The sequence below is a fragment of the Sapajus apella genome, unplaced genomic scaffold, assembly GCF_009761245.1.
Source record: "Sapajus apella isolate SASKATOON/1434 unplaced genomic scaffold, GSC_monkey_1.0 scaffold8, whole genome shotgun sequence".
In the NCBI taxonomy this organism is placed as follows: domain Eukaryota; kingdom Metazoa; phylum Chordata; class Mammalia; order Primates; family Cebidae; genus Sapajus; species Sapajus apella.
In genome coordinates this window covers 8,933,428-8,960,607 of record NW_022436948.1, presented here as the reverse complement: position 1 = coordinate 8,960,607, position 27,180 = coordinate 8,933,428, and the positions used below count along the sequence as shown (strand labels likewise).

The 27,180-nt window shown below is 42.1% G+C and overlaps 2 protein-coding genes across 12 annotated transcripts in view; one reads left to right on the top strand and one right to left on the bottom strand.

Annotated features, from left to right (window-relative positions):
- Nucleotides 1–14,051: 14,051 nt before the first annotated feature.
- On the bottom strand, nucleotides 14,052–21,686 carry PIGP (phosphatidylinositol glycan anchor biosynthesis class P). Of its 4 annotated transcripts, none has more exons than XM_032276912.1 (5): nucleotides 21,581–21,686; nucleotides 20,937–21,040; nucleotides 18,098–18,170; nucleotides 15,723–15,841; nucleotides 14,052–14,395 (listed from the first exon to the last, which is right to left on the bottom strand). In XM_032276912.1, exons 2-5 carry the CDS (start codon nucleotides 21,016–21,018, stop codon nucleotides 14,265–14,267), a joined length of 405 nt encoding a protein of 134 aa, XP_032132803.1. In that variant the 5' UTR covers nucleotides 21,019–21,040; nucleotides 21,581–21,686; the 3' UTR covers nucleotides 14,052–14,264. The 4 variants fall into 4 exon arrangements, with proteins under 4 accessions (XP_032132803.1, XP_032132805.1, XP_032132802.1 ...); XM_032276914.1 differs by having other exon boundaries at nucleotides 21,453–21,669; XM_032276911.1 differs by having other exon boundaries at nucleotides 21,471–21,611.
- Nucleotides 21,674–27,180, top strand: part of TTC3 (tetratricopeptide repeat domain 3) — a 127,047-nt gene continuing 121,540 nt past the window's right edge. For 2 of the 8 annotated variants that reach the window (XM_032276901.1, XM_032276895.1), the window contains exon 1: nucleotides 21,740–21,960. The gene's annotated coding sequence lies outside the window, so the exon portion shown is untranslated. Of the gene's footprint in view, nucleotides 21,961–27,180 lie in introns of all 8 variants that reach the window. The other 6 variants (XM_032276905.1, XM_032276903.1, XM_032276900.1 and 3 more) reach the window with 5 other exon arrangements.

Below are 27,180 nucleotides of genomic sequence, written 5' to 3'. Positions count from 1 at the left end.
GGTGAGGAGTTCAAGACCAGCCTGGTTAACATGGCAACACCCCGTTTCTACTAAAAATACAAAAAATTCACTGGGGTGGTTGCACATGCCTGTTATCCCAGCTACTCAGGAGGCTGAAGCAGGAGAATTGCTTGAACCTGGGAGGCAGAGGTTGCAGTGAGCCAAGATGGTGCCGTTGCACTCCAACTTGGGCAACAAGAGTGAAACTCCATCTCAAGAAAAAGAAAAAAGAAAGAGAAATCACAGACAACACAAACAAATGGAAACACAACCCATGCTCAGGGGTGGGTAGAACCAATATTGTGAAAATGGCCATACTACCAAAAGCAATCTACAAATTCAATGCAATCCCCATCAAAATGCCACCATTATGCTTCACAGAATTAGAAAAAACAATTCTAAAATTCATATGGAACCGAAAAAGACCCCACAAGCCAAAGCAAGACTAAGCAAAAGGAACAAATCTGGAGGCATCACACTACCCGATTTTAAAATAGTATAAGGCCATCGTCACCGAAACAGTGTGGTATTGGTATAAAAATAGGCACATAGACCAATGGACCAGAATAGAGAACCCAGAAATAAACCCAAATACTTACAGCCAACTGATCTTCAACAAAGCAAAAAAAAAAAAAAAAGAAACATGAAGTGGGAAAAGGACACACTTTTCAACAAATGGTGCTAGATGACTGGCTAGCCACATGTAGGATAACGAAACTGGATCCTCTTCTTTCACCTTCCATAAAAATCAACTCAAGATGGATTAAGGACTTAAATTTAAGACCTGAAACTATAAAAATTCTAGAAGATAACATTGGAAAAATCCTTGCAGACATTGGCTTAGGCAAAGATTCCGTGACCAAGAACCCAAAAGCAAATGCAATAAAGACAAAAATCAATAGTTGGGACTTAATTAAACTAAAGAGCATTTGCACAGCAAAAGGAACAGTCAGCAGTGTAAAGAGACAACCCACAGAGTGGGAGAAAGTCTTCACAATCTATGAATCTGATAAAGGACTAATATCCAGAATCTACAACAAACTCAAACAAATCAGTAAGAAAAAAACAAACAATCCCATCAAAAAGTAGGCTAAGGACCTGAATAGATAATTCTCAAAAGAAGACATACAAATGGCCAACAAACATGAAAAAATGGTCAGCATCACTAATGATCAGGGAAATGCAAATAAAAACTAAAATGTGATATCACTTCACTCCTGCAAGAATGGCCATCATCAAAACCAAAAAACAGTTGGTGTGGTTGCAGTGATCAGGGAACACTTCTACACTGCTGGTGGTAATGTAAACTAGTACAACCATTGTGGAAAACAGTGTGGAGAGTCCTTAAAGAACTGAAAGTAGAACTACCGTTTGATCCAGCAATCTCACTACGGGTATCTACCCAGAGGAAAATAAGTCATTACACAAGAAAGATACTTGCACACACATGTTTATAGCAGCACAATTGCAAAATTGTACAGCTAACCCAAATGCCCATCAATTACAATGGACTACTACTCAACCATAAAAAGGAATGCATTAACAGCATTTGCAGGCTGGGCGTGGTGGCTCACATCTGTAATACCAGCACTTTGGGAGGCCGAGGTGGGTGGATCACAAGATCAGGAGTTTGAGACCAGCCTGATCAATATGGCGATACCCCGTCTCTACTAAAAATATAAAAATTAGCCGGGCGTAGTGGCGGGCCCTTGTAATCCCAGCTACTCAGGAGGCTGAGGCAGGAGAATTACTTGAACCTGGGAGGCAGAGGTTGCTGAGTGAGCTGAGATCATGCCATTGCACTCCAGCCTAGGTGATAGAGCAAGACTCTGTCTCAAAACAAACAAACAAAAATAAAATAAAACCTAGCATTTGCAGTGATCTGGATGAGACTGGAAACTATTATTCTAAGTGAAGTAACTCAGGAATGGAAAACCCAACATCATATGTTTTCATTGATATGTGGGAGCTAAGCTACAAGGACACAACGGCATAAGAAGGATACAGTGGACCTTGGAGACTTGGGGGGAAAGTTGGGAGGGGGCGAGGGATAAAGACTACAAATATGGTACAGTGTACACTGCTCAGGTGATGGGTGCACCAGAATCTCACAAATCACTAAAGAACTTACTCATGTAACCAAATTCCACCTGTACCCCAATAACTTATGGAAAAATAATAAATAAATAAATAAATAAAAAGTTAACATCAAAAAAAGAAAGAAAGAAGAAATACAGACAAAAATAAATAAATTAGGCAACTCCATAACCATTTTTATTCTTGAAAAAGAATTACGTTGTGTGTGGGGGTATTTTCTTTTCTTTTCTTGTTTTGTTAAGAGACAGGGTCTCGCTCTGTTACCTAGGCTGGTGTGCAGTGACACCATCATAGCCTCGAACTCCTAGGATCAGGCAATCCTCTCACCTCAGCTTCCCAAATCACTGGGATTATATCCGTACCCGGCCTGTGAAGGGAATTACCTAAATGAGTTTGAAAGTTTAAGTCATGTCCTACAAACAGGTGATTTCAGTCTCTTAGGCTTGCCAGGAAGCTCTTAATACAAGTTTGCTAGGTAAATTCCTGTGAAACCATGGCCTGGCAGCTATCCAAAACATACTTTGTAATTTCTCTGAACTCATTTCATTAATTCTCAAAATGATCATGGAAGATCTATTGTCATTTTCTTAAATAATTAAAGTATAAAATGCTTATTGAATAAACAATCAATACGTGATGTGAACAGTCATGCTTTGTTGGTGGGAATGTAAAATTGAGACTACCTTCCTGGCAATTTGGCACTCTGCAAGAGTTCCAGACATTTTGTATCCCCTTATTCTTCTAAAACTCTTTCCCAAGGATAAATCAGAGAAAACGACAAAAATTTTTGTTCAAGAATATTTGCTGCTACGATATTTATAAAAATGAAAACTTAGAACCATCCCAAAATTCTGATAACAGAGACTTTGTGAAATAAATTTTAGTGCATTCACTTGATGCAATATCGTAAAGCTGCTAAATGTTCACAATATAATATTATTTTTAAAATGAGGCACACAAAATTATATTTACAGTGTGATCCCGCTTTTTTTGATTAAATATTCACATGTAACATACAGATACACTGACAAAGACTCATACAAGACTATTATGAGTAATTATCTTTGGGTGATGGATTATGGATGATTTTTTTTTATTTTCTGTAGTTTTTAAATTCTCTACAATAAATAGATATTACTTCTAAAATAAGTGATACTTATTATAAAGCAAAAATGAAAATATTTAAAAATCAACCATCCAATACCATTCCATTTTCATGACTTACGTATATTTAAAAGACTGTAACCATGAAAAGATCTTAGCTAAAATTTTAGAGACTTTTAATCAAGAGTATTTCTGAAATAGTCTATTGATCCATAGAAAGTGTGGTCGATGGACTTAATTAGTGCCTTTCTTTTCTTTTCTTCTTTAGATGGAGTTTTGCTCTTGTTGCCTCACCCAGGCTGGAGTGCAGTGGCACAATCCTGGCTCACTGCAAGCTCCACCTTCCGGGTTCAAGTGATTCTCCTGCCTCAGGCTCCCCAGTACCTGATATTACAGGTGCATGGCACCATGCTTGGCTAATTTTTAGTAGAGACGGGGTTTTACCATGTTGGCCAGGCTGGTCATGAACGATTAGTGCCTTTCAATCACATAAGTTATCTGGCTCATGACATTGTCTTGACTAACCCAATGGAAAAAAATCTTCTTTGGTCCAATACACTAACTACCACTAATCTCATTGGTGACAAGAAGCTCCTGATAAGGATGGGCTGAAAAGGTGAAAATGAGGGCAAGTTTTGGGATTTAACTTCACTGAAACCTTTTTCTTTGAAGGACTGGATATCTGATCTGATGTCGTTTACTTCAGATCTTTGAACAAATCATTACACAGGCATATTTGGGAAGGAAGGAGTTAAGTCTAAAAAGAGTGCTTGATTTAGGATTTGTTTTGGAATCACTTATCTATTGGGTTGCTGACAGCAATAAACATTTCTTAAATACCTAAAGAAATGAAAGTAGAGTGTCACCCAGTGAGAAGATGGCAGATAAAACTTATTTTTTATATTCATTTGGCTGAATGTTAAAGTAAAAAAAAAAAAAAAAACCCTAAAACAAAACAAAACAGATAAAAGTTACCTTTTAAATTTGTCACGCATCTGCTGCTGGTGTGTGGTCCAAGATGCTGTATGGAAGATATTTAGTTTGTAAAATAAAGTTCAAAAAGGTAAAGATATCATCAACTTAGACCAAACATGCAATAACTCCTGCAAATGGATTGTCAGCAGGCATTGATGTACATTCCCTATTGTGGCCAGGAAGAGGTGGAGTTATTCTCAAGGTTAAGTAAAGGTCATCTCTCTCTGCCATACTGCCACTCAGCAATGATGGAAAAGCAAACCCTGAAGTTGGGTGCCGGGAAATTTCACTTGGGAGACGGATGGCCCAGTCTGTGCACGAAGGTCATCTCGGTTAGTTTTCCCATAATTGTACTAGATCAAGTAGTCAAGTGAAATGCCAGATTCATCACTGATAGGATCTCTGTCCTGGGTTGACAGTCCTTTAATTTGTGTGCCTTTGCGGCCAGAGGCCATTATTTCTAGTTGCCTCTTTGTCCTGTAGCAGTTCATCTATATCTTTCACACACACCAAATTTAATCTTCACGTTCGACGATGATGGGGAATTTGGGCTGGAGTTGTTATCAAATGAGTTTCATAAACTTTAGTAGCCTCAGGGAAAAAAAATCTTAAAAGACTTACCAAAATTTGAAAAGAGTAAACAATGGTGGCTTTCTAGTAACTTAAGGTTGTTATAGGATCTCCATATGGATCATTCAAAATATCTGGGTCAATGATTTGACTCCTTACCATGTGGAAAAAAGTTTACACTTCTCTTATTGCACCTACAATTTAATTGTAACACATCTGATGATTTCTGATAGGAATGTCTAATTTTTTTTTCTTCTTCACTCAACAATGCCATATATATGTAGCTGCCCTGTGTTAAGCACTGGGACCCAAAATGAATCAATCAAGTCCCTGTGAAGACAAATGAAACAGCCAAGCCTGCCTTTGGACCAGGGTAAAATGTAGGGTACATTCAGAGAGAAATGGAAGCCCATCTGGGGTGTGGGTGGGGCCAGGGAACATGCAGGGAGCAGCAGTGAGACCATGGGCCAAGCTCTGTGAATTCCAGGAGCTTCACCCACTCCATCTGATTCAGCCCTGGTGATAATGGTCACCATTAGCCCCGGGGATAATAGATCACCATCTAACAGGTGAGGAAACAGAGGATTATGGGGTCATATAATTTGGCTCTGTGTCCCCACCCAAATCTCATCTTGTAGCTCCCATAATTCCCACATGTGGGAGGGACCAGGGGAGATAATTGAATCGTGGAGGTGGGAGATTATTAAGTCTCATGACATCTAACGGTTTTAAAAACGGGAGTTTCCCTGCGCAAGCTCTCTCTCTTTGTCTGCTGCCATCCTTGCTTTCTGACATGATTATGAGGCTTTCCCAGCCACCTGGAACTGTAAGTCCACTAAACTCCTTTTCCTGTATAAATTACCCAGTCTCAGGTATGTCTTTATCAGCAGCATGAAAACTGACTATTATAGGGAGTGAACACTCCCACGGCCTCACACAGCAAGAAGGAAGAGATGGGAGCACTTGAGACCCAGTGTCCAGATCTCTTCAGCTCCAAAACTCAAGCTCCCAAGCATGCACATTCTGTGTTCCAAGAAGAAGGACAAATCAGAAAGGTCCTTGTGACTTGAGTTGGTCCAGCTGAGCTGGGGTGATGGGAAACAGTTGGGGTCAGGGAGCTGCATGAAGGTCCCAGTCGCCCAGTTGACCAGGACAGAACATGCTGAACTGTGAAACTATTTGGGGATTTTTCTTGTTTTTTTTTTTTTTTTTGTTATGGAAGGGACTTTTCTGCACATCTGTTCACTTTTCTGTCTGTGCTAGTGCTAGCAGCTCAGTGGCCCCATTTTTCGGGTGAACGTTGCAGGTGTGGTGTAAAACCCATTCCATTTCCCCCACTGACTGCACAGGCCATGTGGTTTCTTTTGTCTCAGATTCTTCACATGGCTGCTGTGAAGAGAGTTGGAAGAGAAGTTTCCATTCCAAACTTCAGAGACAAGGCAGCCAAATGATGCCAAGGCTTCTGTCCCTCCATCCGTGTGTCCATCCATCCATTAAAGCCAGGGCAAGCAGCCCAGGACTCAGCGGGGAAAGGCCCCAAGATGCACTTTACTTCCCGCCACGCTGCCCTCTCTGCCTGGGTTACTCATTCATTGAGCAGGTATTTATCGAGGGCCCTCCTGCATATCAGGCACTGAGCCAGGCCTTAGGGATGAGGTGACAAAACAGGCAGGGTCCCTGGCATGGTGTGGCTTGCACAAAGGGGTACATGAGAAATGACAGTTGTGAGCGCTGTTGTGTGAGGATGGGCCTCAGGAAGGAAGCTCGGGTGTGAACGGAGGTGGAAAGGGGTGGAGGAGGAGAATGGGCATTGGAGGCAGAAGAAACAGGCCCTGAGTGGGAGGGGCAGGGCCTTCTGAGGACCCAAAAGGAGCCGGGCGTGGCAGGTACTGGCCTGCAGCCCTGTATAAAACGCCCAGACACACCTCCTCTCTTTGCGGTGCTTAGGCAAGAGGCTTGTTGCAGTCATACTGCTGAGGATAATTACAGAGCCTGACATGCATAGATACAGAACCCAGGTGCATTTCTGAGTATCACAGATGACAGAGAGCAAAATGATGAGGCACAGCCATGCGTCACTGAATAACGGGGATAGGGTCTGAGAAATGTGTCATCAGGAGATTTCGTCACTGTGTGAACATCACAGAGTGACCTACACAAACCTAGATGGCATAGCCTACTACACACCTAGGCTGCATGGCACAGCCTCAAGCTCTGAGGCTACAAACCTGTACAGCATGTTACGGGCATGAATGCCGCAGGCAGTGGTGGCACAATGGTGTTTGTGTATCTAAACAAATCTAAAGATAGAGAAGTTACAGTAGGGGCATGGTGGCTCACGCCTAGAATCCCAGCACTTGCAGAGGCTGAGGCAGGCGAATCCTTAAACTCTGGAGTTTAAGAATAGCCTGGTAACACAACAAAACCTTGTCTTTACTAAAAATAAAAAAACAAAAAACTAGCTGGTCTTGGTGGCACACACCTATAGTCCAGCTACTCGGGAAGCTGAGGCAGGAGGATTGCTTGAGCCCAAGAAGTCAAAGCTGCAGTAAGCCATGATCGCACCACTGCACTCATGCCGAGGCGACAGAGCAAGACCCTGTCTCAGACTACCCAGTCTTAGGTAGTTCTTTATAGCAATGCGAGAACATGTCCTCAGGAGAGAGGCCATGAGAGGTTTGATAGACACTGAAGGGGAGCACCCACAGGACACTGAGGCAGGCAATGGCGAGATGCAGCCACAAGCCAAAGAACGCAGCGTGAGGCTGGACAAGGCCAGGCAGCGTACCCCTCCCACCTCTGGAGGGAGCTTAGCCCTGCTGAGGCCTTGATGGCTGTGAAGTTCATCTTAGTCTTGTGGCCTCCAGGACTGTGAGATAATCCATTTCTATTGTTTTAAGCCCCTCTGTTTGAGGGGATTTGTTACTGCAGCCCCAGAAAACTAAAACAATGATGGACAGGAATGGAGACAAAGCAGTTTCCAGGGTGGTGGCCACCATGAGGAAAAGTGTGGGGTATAGTAATCATGACCCTTACTCAAGAGCTGACTGTGCCCCAAGCACTTCTTCTTTTTTTTTTTTGAGACAGAGTCTTGCTCTATGGCCAGGCTGGAGTACAGTTCCATGATCTCGGCTCACTGCAACCTCCGCCTCCTGGGTTTGAGCAGTTCTTCTGCCTCAGCCTCCTGAGTAGCTGGGACTGCAGGCACAGACCACCATGTCCGACTAATTTTTTTGTATTTTAGTAGAGACAGGGTTTCACCATGTTGGCCAGGATGGTCTCGATCTCCTGACTTCGCGATCCGCCCGCCTCAGCCTCCCAAAGTGCTGGGAGTATAGATGTGAGCCACCGTGTCTGGTCTCAAGCATGGTTTTAAGCATTTTATATTCCTCCTATTTCCCCATAGTCTATACAATAAGTGTTTTACAGATGAAAAACCAAGGCTCAGAGAGGTAATGCAACCTGCTCAAGGTCACACTGGCAGGAAGTAGTGTAGCTGGGGCTTGAACTCAGTTCTCATGGATTCTCAAAGCCAATGCTCTTTTTACTTTGCTTCTTGGAGGTTGGCCACTTAAGTGCATATTTATCCACTATTTGAATAAAATACTGAGCTTTGTTAGCATTCCAATTTGCAAATTTAAACTACATACTATTTCTTTATTTACTTTCTTGGCAAAAGTGGGACAAGCCACCTTCTGGCATCTTGGTCACTTTTTGTTGCTCTATTCTGGGCCACCACATGCCTCATTAAAAATGGGGAACTATTTCAAAGGCAGATGGGGAGAACAAACAGAGATGCCAGAAGCCTCTGCCACAGGGCATGTGCCCAGCCCCAGCAGTGATGACTGCGGGTCCTAGGACTCAGACAGAGGGCCAAGACAGTTGATGTGCAGCACCCGTGGCGGACAGCCTTGAATAGGAGGTGGACTGGAACACGGCCCTCTGGACACAGAGATCCAGCCCTGTGAGCCTTTGGCAGTTTGTGAGGAAGGGGACGGAGGAAGTGAAACCATGGGCCTTGAAAAGGCACAATGGCAGTGACAGCAAATATTGGATTAAAAACCAGTATCCTCTTCCATATTCTTGGATAGAATAAGCATAAGTAACCCAAAGGAGGGTCAGGAAGTCCCACGATAAATGATTCTGAAATGTCTGTTAATAATGAACTGTGGCAAATCAAAGCATATTTAAGATTAGGAAAAATGGAATACCATGACATTTTGTATACTGCAAATTTGAGGAATAACACATAAGGGTACATGGGTAATCCCCAATGTTGGTGCATTATGGGGAGTAAATTGATAGAACCCTTTTGGAGCTCAGTCTGGCATTTTATATTAAGAATCTTAGTCCGTTTTACATTAGTATTATGTATTAGTCCGTTCTTACACTGCTATAAAGATACTACCTGAGACTGGGTAATTTATAAACAATCGAGGTTTAATTGGCTCACACTTCCACATGGCTGGGGAGGCCTCAGGAAACTTAAAATCATGGCAGAAGGCAAGGGGGAAGCAAGGCACGTCTTACATAGCAGCAGGAGAGAGGGAGAGAACAGGGGAAACTGCCACTTTTAAATCATCAGATCTCATGAGGACTCCCTCACTATTACGAGAACAACATGGGGGAAACCTCCTCCATGATCCAGTCACCTCCCACTAGGTCCTTTCCTCAACACACAGGGATTAAAATTTGAAATAAGGTTTGGGTGGGGACACAGAGCCAAACAATATCAACATTCAAGCTCTTTCAGCCTGAAGTAATTCCAATACAAGAAACTTAGCCCAAGGACACAATTTCATAAAGTTTATCCACAAAGATGTTTGTTGTACTTGTTGTTTAAAATAGGGGAAAACAGGAGACAACCCAAGTGACTAGTAGCCATTGCCTTTCTCATGCTTTTGCCTCAGCAATTGCAATACTTCCGCCTTCTTGGGGTAGCAGTGGGGAAGCCACTTCTGCCGCTCTGTCTTCCCCATATTCTTGTGTAAAGGGGTGTACCCTGGGAAGAGCTGTGACTTATCCGACGGGTGAAAATGAGCCAAGAGTGACTGCATGGAGCTGTCTGCTGTCCACCTGGCCCTCCCACCTCCTGAGCATGCAGCTGGTCGGGCCATGTCTCTAGGCATGGGCCCAGTCCTCCTCACATCAGTCCCCAAGTCTGCATTTAGAAAATAAAGCATGATTTTAGCTTCAGGCTTATGCAGCACTTGAAAATCTGGCTCTATCAGTAATAAGATGGACGCTGTATTTTAATTCTTAGCAGGTGCGTTAAGTCCTTCACAGAATGGTGAGGAGCAAGTGATTGAATTTTCCCTAGGATGTGCCCACACACGGTGCATTCACTCAGAATAGTCAAAAGAGGTTGCCATAGAAACCAAAGCATCACAGGGAGAGATGGGTCTCTTGGGGCAGCAGCAGCAGCTGATGCAGGCTGACTCACAGCTGCTTCTAATATGCCAGGCTTTGTGTAAACAGGTTTTACGATACAAGTGGGCTGATTACAGTGCAATTGGAATGTGACATCTGAGTCACTGAGGCTCTAGCTGGCTTCTTCCAGCCCTTGTCATGGGGTCCCCTGTGACCGTAACCTACACAAGCAGAGCTTGGGCATGCTGGATTTGCAGAAAAAGCCTTAGGCAGGTATTGAATTATTGGACAATAATTTACCCTGCATTATGTGAACATAAAAAACTCAGTCCACAAATTGCACTTGGTTCAATAATTATATTTTCCATAATGCCATTTCTGACTCTGACTCCTTTGGTCCCTGAGATTTCCATTGGATTTCTGGCCTTTGGGACTTAAGTGGTGACGAGGCACAGAGAGAACATCTGGTCCTCAGTCATAGGTCCAGATAGGTCATCACTGAAACATCCCCTGTGCTTGTCCATGTGGCCCTGTTCAGATTTGGTGGCTATCTCAAAGTACAGTTCTTTGAAAACTAAACTCTGTTAAGCCACTGAAATTTTAGGGTTATTTTACCACAGAATGACAGACTCTCCTGACTACAAAAGTTGGGATAAGTACATTTCCTCCAGCCCCAAAGTAGTAAATAGTGCCACCGTTAACCTAATTGTGTTAAACTGAGTGATTGAGACCCATGAAAACTGCCACAGCATGACCTGTACCCCAGCAAGATCAATCAAGAAGAATTTCTCCTTTCCTCTTCCTTTTTCTGTCTTCCTTTTCCCCATTCCATCAAGTCTGTTCTAGTTACTGGCAGGTGGGTCTGTACTATACAATGTACTGGGTTTCAGCACTTTTGCTGTAGAAGTTGATTTATTTGGGTTTTCAAAGTTCTATGGGCATGAGACTGTATGATATTTCTCTGCATCCTAAGGAATCTTTAAAAAAGTGGAAGATGCAAGAAATTTTGGGTTGGGTCAATTGGCTTAAGGAATGACTCCCATTCTTATGAGAGCCTGGACAGCAGCTTCTTGAGGAAACCCAGGCATCGGATTGAGATCCTTTTAACTAATACAGGGCAGGTCAAGAAATTAGGGAGAGCAGGACTTTGGATTTAAATTCTGTTGGCTTTTCATTATTAGGCAATTTCATACCTGGGCTTTTATTTCTCCCTGGGAGTTGAATCACTGGAGGAGGTTTTGTTAGTATTTGGAAATTTTTTGCATTATTGACACTTTCTATTTGGAGAATTTTATGCTATTATTTGGGCTCACTGCAAAACAGTATCTTTCCAACCTTTTTATTAAATTAAGACATCATTAGACATCATGGGAGAGGCACAATTTTTACAAAACAAAAACGTCTCACAGCCTGGGCAATATAGGGAGACGCTGTTACGACAGAAAAAAAAATTTAAAAATTAGCCAACTGGGACAAACTAGGGAACAGGAAAAGCAGATTCACATTATCCATCTAATGCTTACTCGGTGAGGATATGGTTATTGAAAGGAAGTCCTAGTGTTCTCAATTACTTAAAATAATTAGTTTTCTTTTTTTTGCAGAGGTATAAATTTGCATGTTAAAATATGTGACTCAGGCCAGGCTTGGTGGTTCACATCTGTAATCCCAGCAGTTTGGGAGGCCAAGGCAGGCCGATCATTTGAGGTCAGGAGTTCAAGACCAGCCTGGCCAACATGGTGAAACTCCATCTGTACTAAAAACACAAAAATTAACCAGGCATGGTGGTGGGTGCCTGTAATCCCAGGTACTCGGGAGCCTGAGGCAGGAGAATCGCTTGAATCCGGGAGGTGGAGGTTGTGGTGAGCCAAGATGGTGCCAGTGCACTCCAGTCTTAGTGACAGAGCAAGACTCGTCTCAAAAATAAAAATGAAGATAAATAAAATAATGTATGTGACTCCATTTCTGTGTGTAAATACATGTATATGATTATATCCCAAAGAAAAAGTCCAGCCAGGCGGTGCAGAGATTTAGGGTGTCAAAAGTTGGAGGGTGGTCGGATGCGGTGGCTCACGCCTGTAATTTCAACACTTTGAGAGGCCACAGTGGGTGGATCAAGAGGTCAGGAGTTGGAGACCAGCCTGACCAACATGGTGAAACCCCATCTCTACTAAAAATACAAAAATTAGCCAGGCGTGGTGGTGCGTGCCTATAAACCCAGCTACTTAGGAAGCTGAGGCAGGAGAATCGCTTGCATCTGGGAGGTGGAGGTAGCAGTGAGCTGAGATCACACCTCTGCACACCATGCTGGGTGACAGAATGAGACTCTGTCTCCAAAAAAAAAAAAAAAATTGGAGGGGGCTGGGCACTGTGGCTCATGCCTGTAAACCCAGCACTTTGGGAGGCTGAGGTGGGCAGATCACTTGAAGTCAGGAGTTTGGGACCTGCCTGGCCAAACATGGTGAAACGCCATCTCTACTAAAAGTATAAAAATTAGCTAGGCATGGTGGTGTGCACCTGTAGTCCCAGCTACTCAGGAGGCTGAGCCAGAAGAACCAGTTGAATCTGGGAGGCAGAGGTTGCAGTGAGCTGAGATTGCGTCACTGCACTCCAGCCTGGGGAACAGAGTGAGACTGTTTCAAAAAACACCCCCAAAACCAAACAACAACAATTAAAAAAAAACAAACCCCAAAAGTTGGAGGGCCCTGAGTGCTAAAGAAATCTGAATTTCATTCCATCGGCTAATTGTGAGCATACTCTGGCTAAGTCATACATGGTTTAAACAGTATCTTATTTCTGTCTAAGCTTCTTTATCATATACAAGAAACATCCGGGTATTCATAAGGCAATGCCATTCAAGCCATTTCACATACAAATTCTCTACCCCTCAACTGCACTTCCCCAAAGTTTGTCTGAGTCAAGAAAAGCATAAACATCTACTCATTTCCTTAATAAAAAAAAATCTAGGAGTGACCCTTGATCAGTTTCTCTTAGCCAGCTCTGCCTAGCCTGCACAATCAAATCCAAATACCCAGTTACCTATCTCTTCTCCAACAAAATGCTGTAAAGCTATCCACTCTCCCCAGCTCCACCACCACTCCAGCGTCAGCAGCAATCATTTCTTGCCTGGACTAACGCAACAGCCTCCTAACGATCTTACCTCCACACTCTTGTCCCCTTCCCAGCTCCCCCTCTGAATCCATTCTCCATTCACCAGTCAGAATGACTTAAAAAAACAGAAATCAGGTCACGTCATTCCTCTCCTTCAAGACTTCCAACAGCTTGTTCCTAAAGTACCTCAAACTCATCACACTTACATTTAACCCACACTTCCTACACTGGCCTACAAAGCCCTTTACAATCTGGGCCCAGTTTCTCCAGGCTCACCTGGGACCACATTTTTCCTTGTTCGGTTTGTTCCATGCCCAATGCCAGTCTTCTTTCTGTTCTTAGGACACACCAAGTTCCTTCTCATCTATGGTCGTTGCCTCACCTGCTTCATACTTAGATCCCAACAGCCTCTCTCTGAGAGGCCTTCCTTGACTACCCAAAGGGAACTAGTCATCCCTTTGCATTCTAGAAGACATTATCTTAATTCACTGCATAGCACTCATCAAATTATATTTCCTGTTTGCTCAGTTGGCCTCACCTTGCTTCTAAAATATAAGCTCTTTGAGAGAGAATCTTACCATTACATCATCCCTAGTGCCTAGAAAAATATCTGATGCACAGGGAGTACTCAACAAATAATTGTGTCTTAGACATGAATCTGATGGCATAAATACTAAATGTACCCTTCCCCAAAACTAAGGGTTTGAATTCTCGGCCCCTCAGGACAAACAGGAGGAAGGACATCATTGCCCTTTGCAAATTACAAAATAAATGTCTCTCTAGAGGAACTGCTTGATTATACTGACACTTTTTTAAAAAGTCTGCTATATGGTAATGCAATATTGTATTTATTCTGTTCATTAACAATTAATACTTGAGAACATTTACAATATTCATTGAACATAATCTAAAAGAAGGTCAAGTTACATTTTTTACATCTCCTTTATTAATAAGAGAGATGGTCGAATTAATTTATGGTCAAAATTATAATGGCAAACATAAATAAATACATTCTTGGTGTTAGTATGGTTACATACAATTCAGTTTTTGGAGTAAAGTTCTTTGTTTGCAAGAAAGAACATTTGGTTTACTTCAGTAATAGAAATATCTCTTAATGCCGGAATAGCCTCCTCTTGGTGTTTCTTCTGCTGTTGATTTTTAGCATAGCTATCTGTAAGAAAAGACCAAAAAGCTCTGTTTACCCAAGCAATTTCTTCTTCAGTCTCTGTGTCTGATGGAGACCCACAATTTACTAGGCTGATATCTGGATAGTGAGAAACATGTTTAACATAAATGATTACTTAAATCTTCTCTTTGGAAGAAATGTCCCAATTAAAATAAAAACATAATCAGCAAAGTACTTTTTTCATCTCTAACTTGGAAAGAAATTAATATTTCATTCAACTGTACAATGATAATTAGACTCTCATCTGCACATTTCTCATAGGAACAGAATTAGATCCAACCCTTGAAAATGCATTTAAATTGACACCGCAAAACTATTAAATCATTTGGTATAAATATTCATACAAACTTAACAATTTCCCCTCTTTGCACAAATTGTCTATTTGCTGCCAATTCCAATCAAGAATGCGTGGAATGCAATGTATCAGAAAGACATTCGAAAATAGTATTATCGATTTTTAAAATACATTGTAGAGGCTAATAAATAAAGGTTTTAAAAAGTTGAAAAATCATACCAGGGAACTTAAAAAATACTTTACTTTCTAGAATCTAAGCAAGCTCAGGAGTCTGATTCATATTGATCTTTAGACTTGAAAGAACTTCAAAAAAATAAAACCACACAAACCTATTGTGACTCTTTTATCCACTAACTGGAATGTGGAGTACACAATGATCCTGAGGAGGATACATGCGCCAAAGTCCTCTTCCTGAACAAGGTCTGCATGTACTATTTGCTATCCCTTAATCAACAGTGTCTGTGCAGGATAAAAGAAGTTTCCCTCAGGCAAAGTTAACGTGAACATATTATAGATACATATTGAATATACTTGTGGTTTTTATGGGAGCAAATACCTGCTAACCAGTGCTATAATTCACTACAATTTATTTTTTCCATGAGTATAGCTGGTGCATATTCATCAGAACTTAGTTCCTTCATGCAAATATTTCCTTGTATAAGTTTGATTTCTCTTAGCTTCTTTTTACTGTCCCAATGCGTATGTATATATGTTTGTGTGTGTGTGTTTGTGTTTGTATGTGTGTGTGTGTGTGTGTGTGTGTGTGTGTGTGTGTGTATTTTGGATGGAGTTTCACTCTTGTCATCCAGGCTGGAGTGCAGTGGTGCAATCTAGGCTCACTGCAACCTCTGCCTCCTGGGTTCAAGCGATTCTCCTCCCTCAGCCTCCCAGTAGGTGGAATTACAGGCATGCACCACCAATGTATGTTTTGCAGCCTGTTCTTGTTGCTTTTCCGGGTAAAAGTGCCAATACTCCACTCTTTCATTGCCCCAGCACTTTCCTTTTATATAAAGTTACCTGTGATTGTATGAATGGAGTCAAGTGGAGAGGTACTCATCATGTTAATTCCAAACAAGAGCACATAGCCAATTACTATAGCAATAAGGAGGTAGATAGGTAATGCAACTGCCCAGTATCTGCCAAAGAGAATATTAAAGTACATAATAGACACTTTTAAAAGTTGCAATTCTCAAGAGTCAGTCACAAGGCCAACAGTTTTTAAATTTAAATTTTATAAAGTAATATATGCACATAAGAGACAAATAGTTCCACAAGACTTAAAACGAAAAGCTGCAGTCCTCTATCTACCAACCCAACCCTGGGTTGTCTTCTGGTACTTACTTCCTCATTGCTACATAACATGCTCATAGTACTGTTCATTTTTTTCTATTAGACATTTTCTCTAGACTTCCTAATACGGAGATGAGGAATTAATGTCCTCCTATCCTCTTCTATAGTTACATCACAATTTCTCATTATAGCAGCAGGTTTTAGAAATAGAATTCTAACTATATAAATAATTTTGCAACTGAGCATCTTAGTGCATTATTATGATATATATATATATATATTTCTTTTTTGAGATGGAGTCTTGGCTCTATTACCCAGGCTAGAATGCAGTGGCATGATCTCGGCTCACTGCAACCTCTGCTTTCCGGGTTCAAGTGATTCTCCTGCTTCAGCCTCCCAAGTAGCTAAGACTACAGGCATGTGCCACTATACCCAGCTAATTTTTTCATATTTTTAGTAGAGATGAGGTTTCATCATGTTGGCCAAGATGGCTGTGTCCGGCCTATTATGTATTTTCTTGTACAACATTTTGTTTTTTCTTGAATAATTACGTTTGTCTGTTCACTTGGTTTCCCATGTGTCCATCAATACCAGAGACTCAAATTCTCTGTTAAGACTCTATTATGCCTCTCAGTATCATCAAGTACACGAAGCGCTATTTTTTATTGAGTGGTTTTTGTTTTTGTTTTAAAGAAAGCATCTGTCACCCAGGCTGGAGTGCAATGGTGTGATCATAGTTCACTGTAGCCTCAACCTCCCGAGCTCACTTTAGCCCTGGAAGTAGCTGGGACTATAGGTGTACACCACCACGTCTAGCTAATTTTTAATTTTTTTTGTAGAAATGGGGTATTGAGATGTTGCCCAGGTTTATTATTATTATTTTTTGAAATTATTTGTTCTCTATCATTTTCTCTTTCTGGAACTTCTAATAGTTAGATTTTTATTCCATTTTTTTTTGTTCTAATTTCTAGAGATTACCTATGTTTGATTTTCTAATCTTTCAATTAAAATTTTAATTTTGGCTATAATGTTTACATTTTCCAAATACAGTAATTTCCTGAACATTCCTTTTGTATAGCATTCTGTTCTTGTTTCATAGTTATGTCTTTTACCTCTTGAGAATTTAAAGTTATTGAATTTTTTTTTCTGTTTTCTGCATTATCTCTATTTCCTTCAAATTCCCTTTACTTTTCTGCTTTTTCATTTCATGCTAGAGGCTTTCTTTCAATGTCTGGTCACTTAGAGTAATCCATCCATATTTAAAAATGAAGTGCTAACAAGTGAGTTGGAAGCACTATGTGTATGTGGGCAGGGATGGTCAACTGGTGAGCCTCACTCTAAGAGACCTGGCCACTTCACTGGGGTCTTTTTCTGTGTGTAGTAGGGTATTATAAGCCTGGAAGCCCAGAGAGGGAAGATGGAGGAGGAGGTAAACTTTCTCATTAAGCCATGCAGATTTTCACTTGCTCCCTTGTTTTCAGTAAGATGCCTCATTACCACACTTAGACTAAGTGGCCCCCAAGCTAGAGACTCAACCTTGCCAGAGAGTAAAACTCCTGTTTTCTGCAGGGAAGGGCAGGGTGGGTCTCCCAGCTTTGAGGGCTGAGGGAGAGAAATTTGAAGGCTAGAGCCTTCACATGGTCTTCAAACATGTTTTCGGTAAAACCCAGAATTAAACAGCTACCTAGTACTCCAATGTCTGAGCTATTCAAGGGTACAAATATTCTTGCTGGCATCCCTATTTCAACAATGTGAAAAACACAGAAACAGAGACCTCTCACCTATCGCAATCCACTTTCCAAAATGTTGATATCTCTTTTCTGCTATCCTATTGTTTCTGTGGGTTTATATCTTAATTTTTTTTTTCCTGTAGGGTAATTTCAGCAAGATTTTTGAAGGAAATGGATGGACATAAACGTGTGTTCATGCCACCATCTTTAATTAGATATATATCAATAGTGATCTTTAAAAAGCTTTCAGTTTCTATATGGCTATTCATGAATTTTAAGAGAATATTTAAGATTTGGGTAGTTTTAAGAAAGGATATGATTCTTCAAAACAGCATTAATCGTATCCTCATTTAAGAAATATATTAAACTTACTTTTGAGGCCAATAGGTTAAACCTAAAGAGTTTAGCCAAGATTCAGGAATAAATGCCCACACGAGGTAAAGTACTGTAGAAAAGAAAAAGATAAAAAAGAGGAAGTCAACATGAGATACATCTAATCTATTAAGATTCATATAAAACAGAAAAGCTCCTTTGGAGTGCCCCTGATTCACTCAGAAATGATTTTTCCCTCCTTTCACTTCTTCTAGCTCCTTGTTTGTACAATTCTTATAATTACTGTATTAGTCATTTCTTTAACATCTTAACTCTCACTTTATATTTTAAGCAATTCCAGGATACAAATCATGCCTCAGCAATTGTTATAATCCTTATCACCTACCAATTTGCTTTATGTACAGTATGTGTTCAATACTTCATCCCCACAAGGTTGAAGTTAACTATAGACATTTAGTTGCTCAAAGAGAAATTTACCCATCCAGTTCTAATCTACCACATGTCGAGCTTCTGCCTTATCTCCCAGAGTACAATCTTATCTCCCTTAATCCCAAATCTCTGTGGCACCCGTTACTGTTGTCCCACCATAGCAACAATGGCTAAGTTCTGAGAGCTCACTGTAGGTTAAGCACAGTTCCAAGCATTCTGTACACATTATTTAAGATAATCCTCCAAGACAATCCTCTGAGGCAAGTATGCAATTTTAACTGATGAGGAAATGGAAGATTAGAAAGGATACATCCACCTACCCAAGGTAAGTGGCGGAGAAAAATTTTACCTATTACATCAGTGATGATGCATTCTTTTCTTAACAAATATGTATTACAGAATTCTGTATGTCAGGAGTGTGGGGCACAATACTGAATCAAAAAGAGATGGCTTCTGTCCTCCCTAAAGTCTACTAGTGAATAAAGAGTAAATTGGTATTTTCACTACATTGTGATAAGCACTCATGAATAACAAAAGACGACATAGAAGTACATTAGAAGGAACTCCTTCCACTCGGTATCCTCATGCCCCTTGTTTAATTTCTCCCCACAGTACATGTTATCACCTGATACTGTATATGTTTTTCTTATTTAATTTGTGCATTGACTACCTCCCCCCAACATTAGAATAAAAACTCTATGAAAGCAGGGCATTTTTGACTGTTTTGGTCCTTGGGCCTGTAACAGTGCCTGGCACATGGTAAGCACTCAATAAATACTTGAGTTAATTTTTGGTTGTGGATATCATGGAATTTAAGTCTTTTTTTTTTTTTTTTTTTTTTTTTGAGATGAAGTTTCACTCTTGTTGCCCAGGGTGGAGTGCAATGGTGAGATCTCAGCTCACCACAACCTCCACCTCCCAGGTTCAAGCAATTCTCCTGTCTCAGCCTCCCAAATAGCTGGGATTACAGACATGCATCAGCACACCCGGCTAATTTTGTTATTTTAGTAGAGACGGGGTTTCTCCATGTTGGTTAGGATGGTCTCGAACTCCTGACCTCAGGTGATCCACCCGCCTCAGCCTCCCAAAGTGCTGGGATTACATGAGTGAGCCACTGTACCCAGCCAGAATTTAAGTCTTAAAGTGATTGCTTTTATTTATTCACATAGCTTCTAATCTTTGATACACTCTTTGAACAAGGATTTACAAAAGTGCTAACAATCACATCAGTAGCTAACATAATTTCAGCACTTAACTGTTTCTAGGCATTGTTTTACGTCCTTTACATAAATTACCCCAGTTAATCCTAGCAACAGTCAGAAGAGGCAGCAGAGTGAAGTCAGCCGGTGTACTTGGGCTCAAAATTAGAGGCAGCTTTGCAACCCAGGGCAAATTACTGAAACCCAGTATGCTCATCTCTGAAGTGGGGACAATAACAACAGAAACTACCCCATAGGATTGTTTCATGCGTCATAAGCATTTAAGAACCATCATTATCATTACCTTTTACAGGTAAGGAACCTGAGGCTCCAAAAGTTTACTGAGGGTCCCAGCTCACATGGCTCACCTGTGGGGTCAGAATTTGAACTCAGCTGTAACTTCTTCACTTCAGTTCTAACAGCCTGGCCATTTCATTATCTGCAAGCTGTACTGATGGTACAGGCTGATATAGTTCAGCTGGGGTTCAGAAGTACTACCACTCTTCCACTTTCCTGGTTTCCAAAGAGTTCCAGAACGTTGGCTCAGGGGCACTCAATTTCCTCTCTCTTGCGTGCCTCATAATTCCCAAATCCTTTTGGGGAGAGACTTGGGGCTTGCTGTGTGACTGGGCATATTAGTGTCTCTGAGCGTCAGTCTCCTTATCTCTAAATGGAAAGTTACGGGGATTAAGGGAGATCCAGGACACAAAGAATCCACCTTTCAACCCGACTTTTCTGGCCTACTCCTCTTGTTCCTCAGATCCCACTGGGCACACTGGAGCCGTATCAAGCTCCTCATGTCCAAGTCCTCTCACAGCCTTTCCACGTCTCCCCTCCCTCCTACTCAGCATCAGTGCCTGGGTAGGGGCGGGGGTATGAAAGCCCTGACTTTCCAGTCTGGTTTCAATTATCTCTCAGCCGTGCTCCCCGACACTCGTCACACTGGGCATTAACTGTAGATTTACTCGTCTGTCTCCTCCACAAAACCACGACCTCCTTAAGGGCAGGGACCAGGCTTTATTCACTCTGCCATAGTGTCTGGTGCTGTATAAATATTTGTAGACTAAAACCTCCTAGGCTAGTGCTGGCGTACAACACTCAACAAACACGACTTTCCTTCTGATTTTCTTAAAAAGAGACATAGGGAGAAAGAATCAACAGTTCGTGTGTGCATAGTCTAACCAATGCATTCTTCCCTTGTCACTGAATGCCAGAAAAAGCCCCTGGCCATCCATCGGGAAAGTACTTACTGAAGACAAATTGGGAGCCTAAGAAAAGAACAAAGCCATAAATCGCTCTTTCTGGCAATGGCGACGGTGAATTTTCCACCATTTTTCCTAGGGCTTTAGACAATCTGTGGAAAAGGAACACAATTAGCCGTCAGCGACGTGCTCCCCCGCACCAGTGGTCCAGTCTCGCCACAGCGCTTCGCCGCGGGGACGGTCCCCGCCCGCAACCCGCGCCCCCACCTCGCGCGCACACGGGCACCCAGGCTAGCGCGTGCCCCGCAGCAGAAGGGGCGGCGCGGGATAGGGCAGGGAGAGGGGAATGGGGTAACAGACGCGCGCTCCAGCTCTGCGAGCGTGGCCTCCCCGCGGGAGGGGAGGGGAGGGCGGAGAACAAGGCTCGCGCGGCACCCACGAGCACGCAGGCCTACTGGGTCGAGGCGCCCAGCCCCCGGGCCCTGTCCACTCATGGGGGCTTCTGTTTCTCTTTCGAGATGGGATATACCGGGGGTCTCGACCTCGGGTCTTTCATACGCCCACCCAGACCCCTCCCGACACCTCTGCCGCCTCAGCACTGACTCCTCTGCGCAGGCGCCGACCGGGTAGCCGCAGTGGGGGCGGAAAGAGAAAAACTTGAGGGAAAGGCCTAGGCGCGACGGCGCTCCCACCCTGGCGCAGGCGCACGACGACCCTCCCCGGGTGGGAGCCAGAGAGCGCGGGGGCCGGCGGGATCCGTTCCGCTCGGGGCGACGAAGGAGGGGGCGGTGCGGCGCTACTGCGCCTGCGCGCTGCTAGCCCACGTGACGCACCTGCATTTAGCGCCGCCGCCCGCTCTCTCCAGCCGTCAGCTGACTTGGAGGGCCGGAGGTGGCGGCGGCGGCGGCGGCTGCGGCGGCGGTGGCGCCGGCCCGCGTCGAGGCTCGCGGGCGGCGGGCCCCGGTGAGTGCACACCCGGCGCGCGGCAGGGCTCCCGGATGTGTCAACTTGTCCCGCTGCAGCCAAGATGCCGGGGGAGCGGGGTCTTCCACACCCCGTCTGTGAGTGTGTGGTGAGTGTGGATGTGTGCTCGTCGTCCCGTGTTCCTCGCTGCGGTGCCTGCTGTGTTTGCGTGGGCTGGGGTCCCGCGAGTTGAGGGGGTGTTGCTGCCATTGCCTGCCTCAGTGAGTTTTCCCCCTTGGTCTGGTGCCCGCTTCGCGAGCGAGGCCCTGGGATGCCAGTGCGAGGGTGGGAGTAGTCCCTTTGTGCGCATCTCCCCTGCCCGTGACTCGGCCGGTGCGTGGCTGACATCCCCTGTGGGTGCAGGGCCCCACGCTCGCGTGTCGCCTTGTGGCCCCCTTTGTGTCGGTGCCCGTGCTCCCTGGCGGCTGCGTAGGCGCTCTCGGCCTCTGCGGGTGGCCCCCCTTTGTGTCACTGCTCTGGTCTGTGGGCTGCGCGTCCCCCAGCGCGCGTGGCCGCGCCTCCTGCGATCGCGACCCCCGCCTAGAGCCTCGCTTGCGCGACTGTGCGTGTCCCCAGAGTGTCTGCGCATGGGTCCTGTCGAGTGCGTGATCTCTTGTGTGCGCGTTTAGTCCTGTCGAGTGCGTGTCTTTTGTGTGCAGGTTTCGCTGGTGCGTGTTCGTGAACGTTCAGGCACACCCCTTGCTCTGTGTGCGTGTGTTCACGACTCTGTTGCCACCTGTTTTCGTGGGAACTGGCAGTCCAGTTCAGGGCCTGTTCCCACGGAACCGACGTTGCGGAGGGGGGGGTAACCCCGGCGCTCCGCTCGCCCCTGCGCCTCTTTCTGAGCATCCTCCCCCGCAGACACTAACGGGAAGGGGGAGGACAAGATCGAGTCTGGCCCCCTGCTCCGCAGTGTTGACGCTGTCAGTGTGGCCTGTTCAGAGGACAGAATAAGCGGATCAAAGATAAAAAATGGTGAATTTGGGCTGGTACCAGTGCGCCATGCCTTTTCCAGATGCGTCCTGGACGCCAAAAGCCTCTCAGTTGCACAGGCCTTTCAAAATATATGCACATGCCTACTGGGCTATGCCATCCTTGGGCGTTCTTGATGATACCTAATGGTTCATAGAGTATTTTATGGTATTCACCTAAATCTCTTTCTATTTTGCCCAATATCATGGCGAGGGAAACAAGGTAGAAATCTTACAGATTTTACTCCTCCAGAGGGAGCCATTTCCTTGTAACTATGACTCTAGTTAGGACATTTTTTGTTGCAGGTAATTTGCAATTTATCCTAAGGAAAATGGGATTATTGTAAGGATACCTAGGGTAAGAAATTTCAAACCCATTAGGGACCCAGCTACTGCTGTGTTTGCTCAAGCTTTCGTGCTCTGCGCTCAAGTGCTGCGTTTTGTTGTCTCTCTGTTCTGCCCGATTTTCTTATTGTCTAATTTTACTTTGTTTTCTTTTAATTTTTGGAATATTTCAAATATAAAATACGGGGGGGGGGAGAGCTAACCAATCCATGATTCAGATTTTACAGACGTGATTATTTAATATTTTGCCAAATTTACTTCAGATATTCGTTTTTCTTTAAAGAAAGAAAATTGCTCTCAGTTCCTCCCCCTCCTTTTCTAGAGATAGCCACTGCGTTCAGGTTTGTGTATATCTTTCCTTTGCGTATTTTATACTTTGATCACAGTGAATCCATACGCAATACATACTATTGTTTGTTTTTAAACTTTAATGGTATTAAAATATACGTGCCTTTGTGCAACTTGCTTTTTTTTTTTTTTTTTTGCTCAGCATCATATTTTGAGATTCGTATATGAAAAAATTGAATAATTATGTTATCTTTGGTTCATTCATTTTAATTGCTGGTATAGAATTGCATTGTGTGAATATATTGTATTTATTTATACATTCCCCTGTTGATAGACTTTGAACTTGTTTCAGTTTTTGACTCTTAAAAACAGTCCTGCAATAAATATCTTTGTACTTGTCTGCTTGTGCACACATTTGGAAGTTTCTGTAGGAAATACACCTCGGTAGTAGATTGGCTGGACTGTAGGGCATGTGCATCTTCAACTTAACCAAATGTCACAGAAGCTCTTGAAGTGGTTGTACCAATTTTCACTGTCACTGGTATTGAGTAAGAACATCATTTCCTCACAACCCTGCTAACACTTTATGTTATTAGACTCTACATTTTTGCCGTCTCTTTACTGACCAGCTTCCTTATGACTTTCGCTTGCTGCTAAATTTGCTTGTAGCTACTTTGGCTTCTCTTGTAGCCCTGTGTCAGCCTATGGATTTATCTCTCACAGCTAATTGGCTTAGTCTTTATCTCTTTTGGTTCTCATAAGATTAATTCCAATGAATATTTTGTATACCTAATGTATATCAGTTCCTATGGTTGATGTATAGATAGAATTTCCATGATATGTTAAATATGTACCTCTTTAGTGGCAGGTGAGGTGATTTAATTAAAAGTATATTTTTTCATATGATGAATGTTTAAAAAAATTTTCTTTTCCACTTTATTGTAGTATTTGATAAATTCAAAATATATGTAACACATATGTAAGCTGTATAGCACAACAATAAAATGAACACCTATGCATTTACCACTCAATCCAAGAATCAAAATGACCAATATTGAATGTGTTTACTTCCAGAGGTGACTGCTGTTCTGAATTGTGTATATTATGTCTTGTTTTTAAAAATAATTTTATCAGATATGTATATATCCCTCAAAAATGTGTTGTATGGTTTCTGTTTTTGAGTGGAAAAAGAATCATATTGGGTATAGTTTTCTGGGACTTGCTTATTTCGCTTGATGTTATGTTTCTGAGTCACTAATATTGGGTATAGATATAAGTCATTAATTTTCACTGCTGTGTAATATTCCGTGTGTGAATATAACACAGTGTATGCATTCTTCTGTTGATGGGCATTTTGGTCGTTTCTAGGTTTTGCTGTTATGAAGATTCTTGTACATACTTTTTGGTTCACAGTTGTAAGAATTTCTCTAATTTTCACACTGGGATTTATGACCCCCAGAGGAGTAATGAAGATTTTCTAAAGAGTATGAGGGTCCAAATGATGTTAATAAATCAGTTTCTAGATCACTGCATTCCACAGATACTCTTTCCTAAAATTGATAATGCCTGAGGCCTCCTGCTGGTGCTACTTTCTCACCTTATGTTTCTAACACTGCAGTTTACGTAAGAAAGGCAAACCACAGGCCCTTGTGGAGTCTTACTATGACATTGCCCTAAGTGGGAAAATAAAGGGATACATATATATAATTTTTTTTGAGTGGAGTTTTCCTCTTTTTGCCCAAGTTGGAGTGCTGTGGGGTGATCTCGGCTCACTACAACCCCTGCCTCCTGGGTTCACGAGATTCTCCTGCCTCAGCCTCCTGAGTAGCTGGGATTCCGGGGGCTCACTACCACGCCTGGCTAGTTTTTTGTATTTTAGTAGAGATGGGATTTCACCTTGTTGCCCAGGCTGGTCTTGAACTCCTGACCTCGGGTGATCCACCCACCTCAGCTCCCAAAGTGCTGGGATTACAGATGTGAGCCACTGTGCCCAGCCTACCAAGGGATAATTTAAAATACTGCTATGGTGTTAGGGAAAGCCTCTTTTAATCCGGGCACTTCCCCATCTGTTTACTCAAGAGTTACATTTCCAATAAAGTTTCATTTTTTATGTTATCAGGGTATATTTTTTGACCAACCATATGCTAGTAATAATTACAATAGACATTTAAAATAATGTAGAATATACATTTAAAATAATGAGATAACAAGAATCAGCTTGTTACATGACATGAATATCACATAACTTTAAAATGTTACTGTGATATTCTAGAAGTTCACTCTTTGCAATTATTTAAACTTATGGTGATAGTTTTTGGATTTCATCTTAATAGGTAAAGGGTATGTAATTTTAAAAAGCACTTTTGGTGGTTTGTGAGCCAAAAAAAAAAAAAAGTGTTGAAATACCACCATGGTAATTTGTTCAGCAGGGGGAAAAAAAAAGAGGAAAGAAGTACTGCCATATTACCATGGTAAGCTATTTGCTAACAGTGGGATTGCTAGGTCAGGAGTATGAATGACCAGCTTTACAAAATAATGTCAGATTGCTTTCTGAAGTGGTTGTAACAGTTTGTACTTTGGCCAGCACTTTTGTCTGTTTATATACTTCGATCAACAGTGTGTAAGAGTTACAGTTGCTCTACAACCTCTGCAACACTTGTTATTGTCAGACTTAATATTTACCAATGGAATGGGTGTGAAATGATGTGTCGTTGTGGTTTTAATTTGAATTTTTTGTTATTAATGAGATCGAGCATCTTTTGTATGTTTATAGAACCATCTTTGTTTCCTTTTTATGAAATACCTAGTCATATTTTTACTCTTTGTTTTGATGGGTTGTCTTTTAAAATTGTTAAACTGGTAGCATTGATTCTGTGCATTGTAAATATCTTCTGGTTTGTGGCCTGTCTTTTCATTCTTCATGGTGTATTTGGTGAACAGAAGTTCTTAATTTTATCATAATCTAACTGGAACCTTTCTTGCCCTGGACTTATAAAGACATTCCTCTGTTTCTTTTTAGAAGTTTTAAAATGATATCTTTCACATGTAAGTTCATACTTCATCTGGAATTGGTTTTTGTGTAGTTTGTGAGATAGTGATCCACATTCATTTTTTTTCTCCTGTGTGGTTCAATACCATGTAGTACATTGGCCTCTGTTCACCACTGATCTGCTATGCTATCTCTTTTACATGTTTAGTTACTACCTGCATGGGTCTGTTTCTGGCTTGCCTTTCTATGTCACTTGTCACCTTGTCTGTCTCTGTATTCATACCACACTGTCTTAATTATTAATATTGTAGTTTTACTTGAAATCTTGGTATCTGAGGAGGACATTGAATCTCACCTGTTTTTGGTCATTTGTTCTTAAGAATCAGCTTGTTACAATTAATTGAATCAGTTTGAGGGAGAATATAAATCTTTAAGATTTTGATCGTTTTTATCTAAGAATATGGTATGTATCTCTATTTATGTAAGGTTTTAGTATAGTTTTATAGTTTTCTCCATAGAGATCTCCTACTTTTTATATGTTGATTCTGATGTTATTGTTTTTGTTGCTATTATAAATGGTGATATTCTTAAAGATTTTATTTTAACTTATTTATTGTTAGTAAATAGAAATTTAATGAAATTTAAAAAATATTGACCTTTAGTCATCCACTTGATAAACTTGCTACTTCTAATATTTTTTCTGAAATCCCTTTGGATTTTCTATGTGGATAATTAT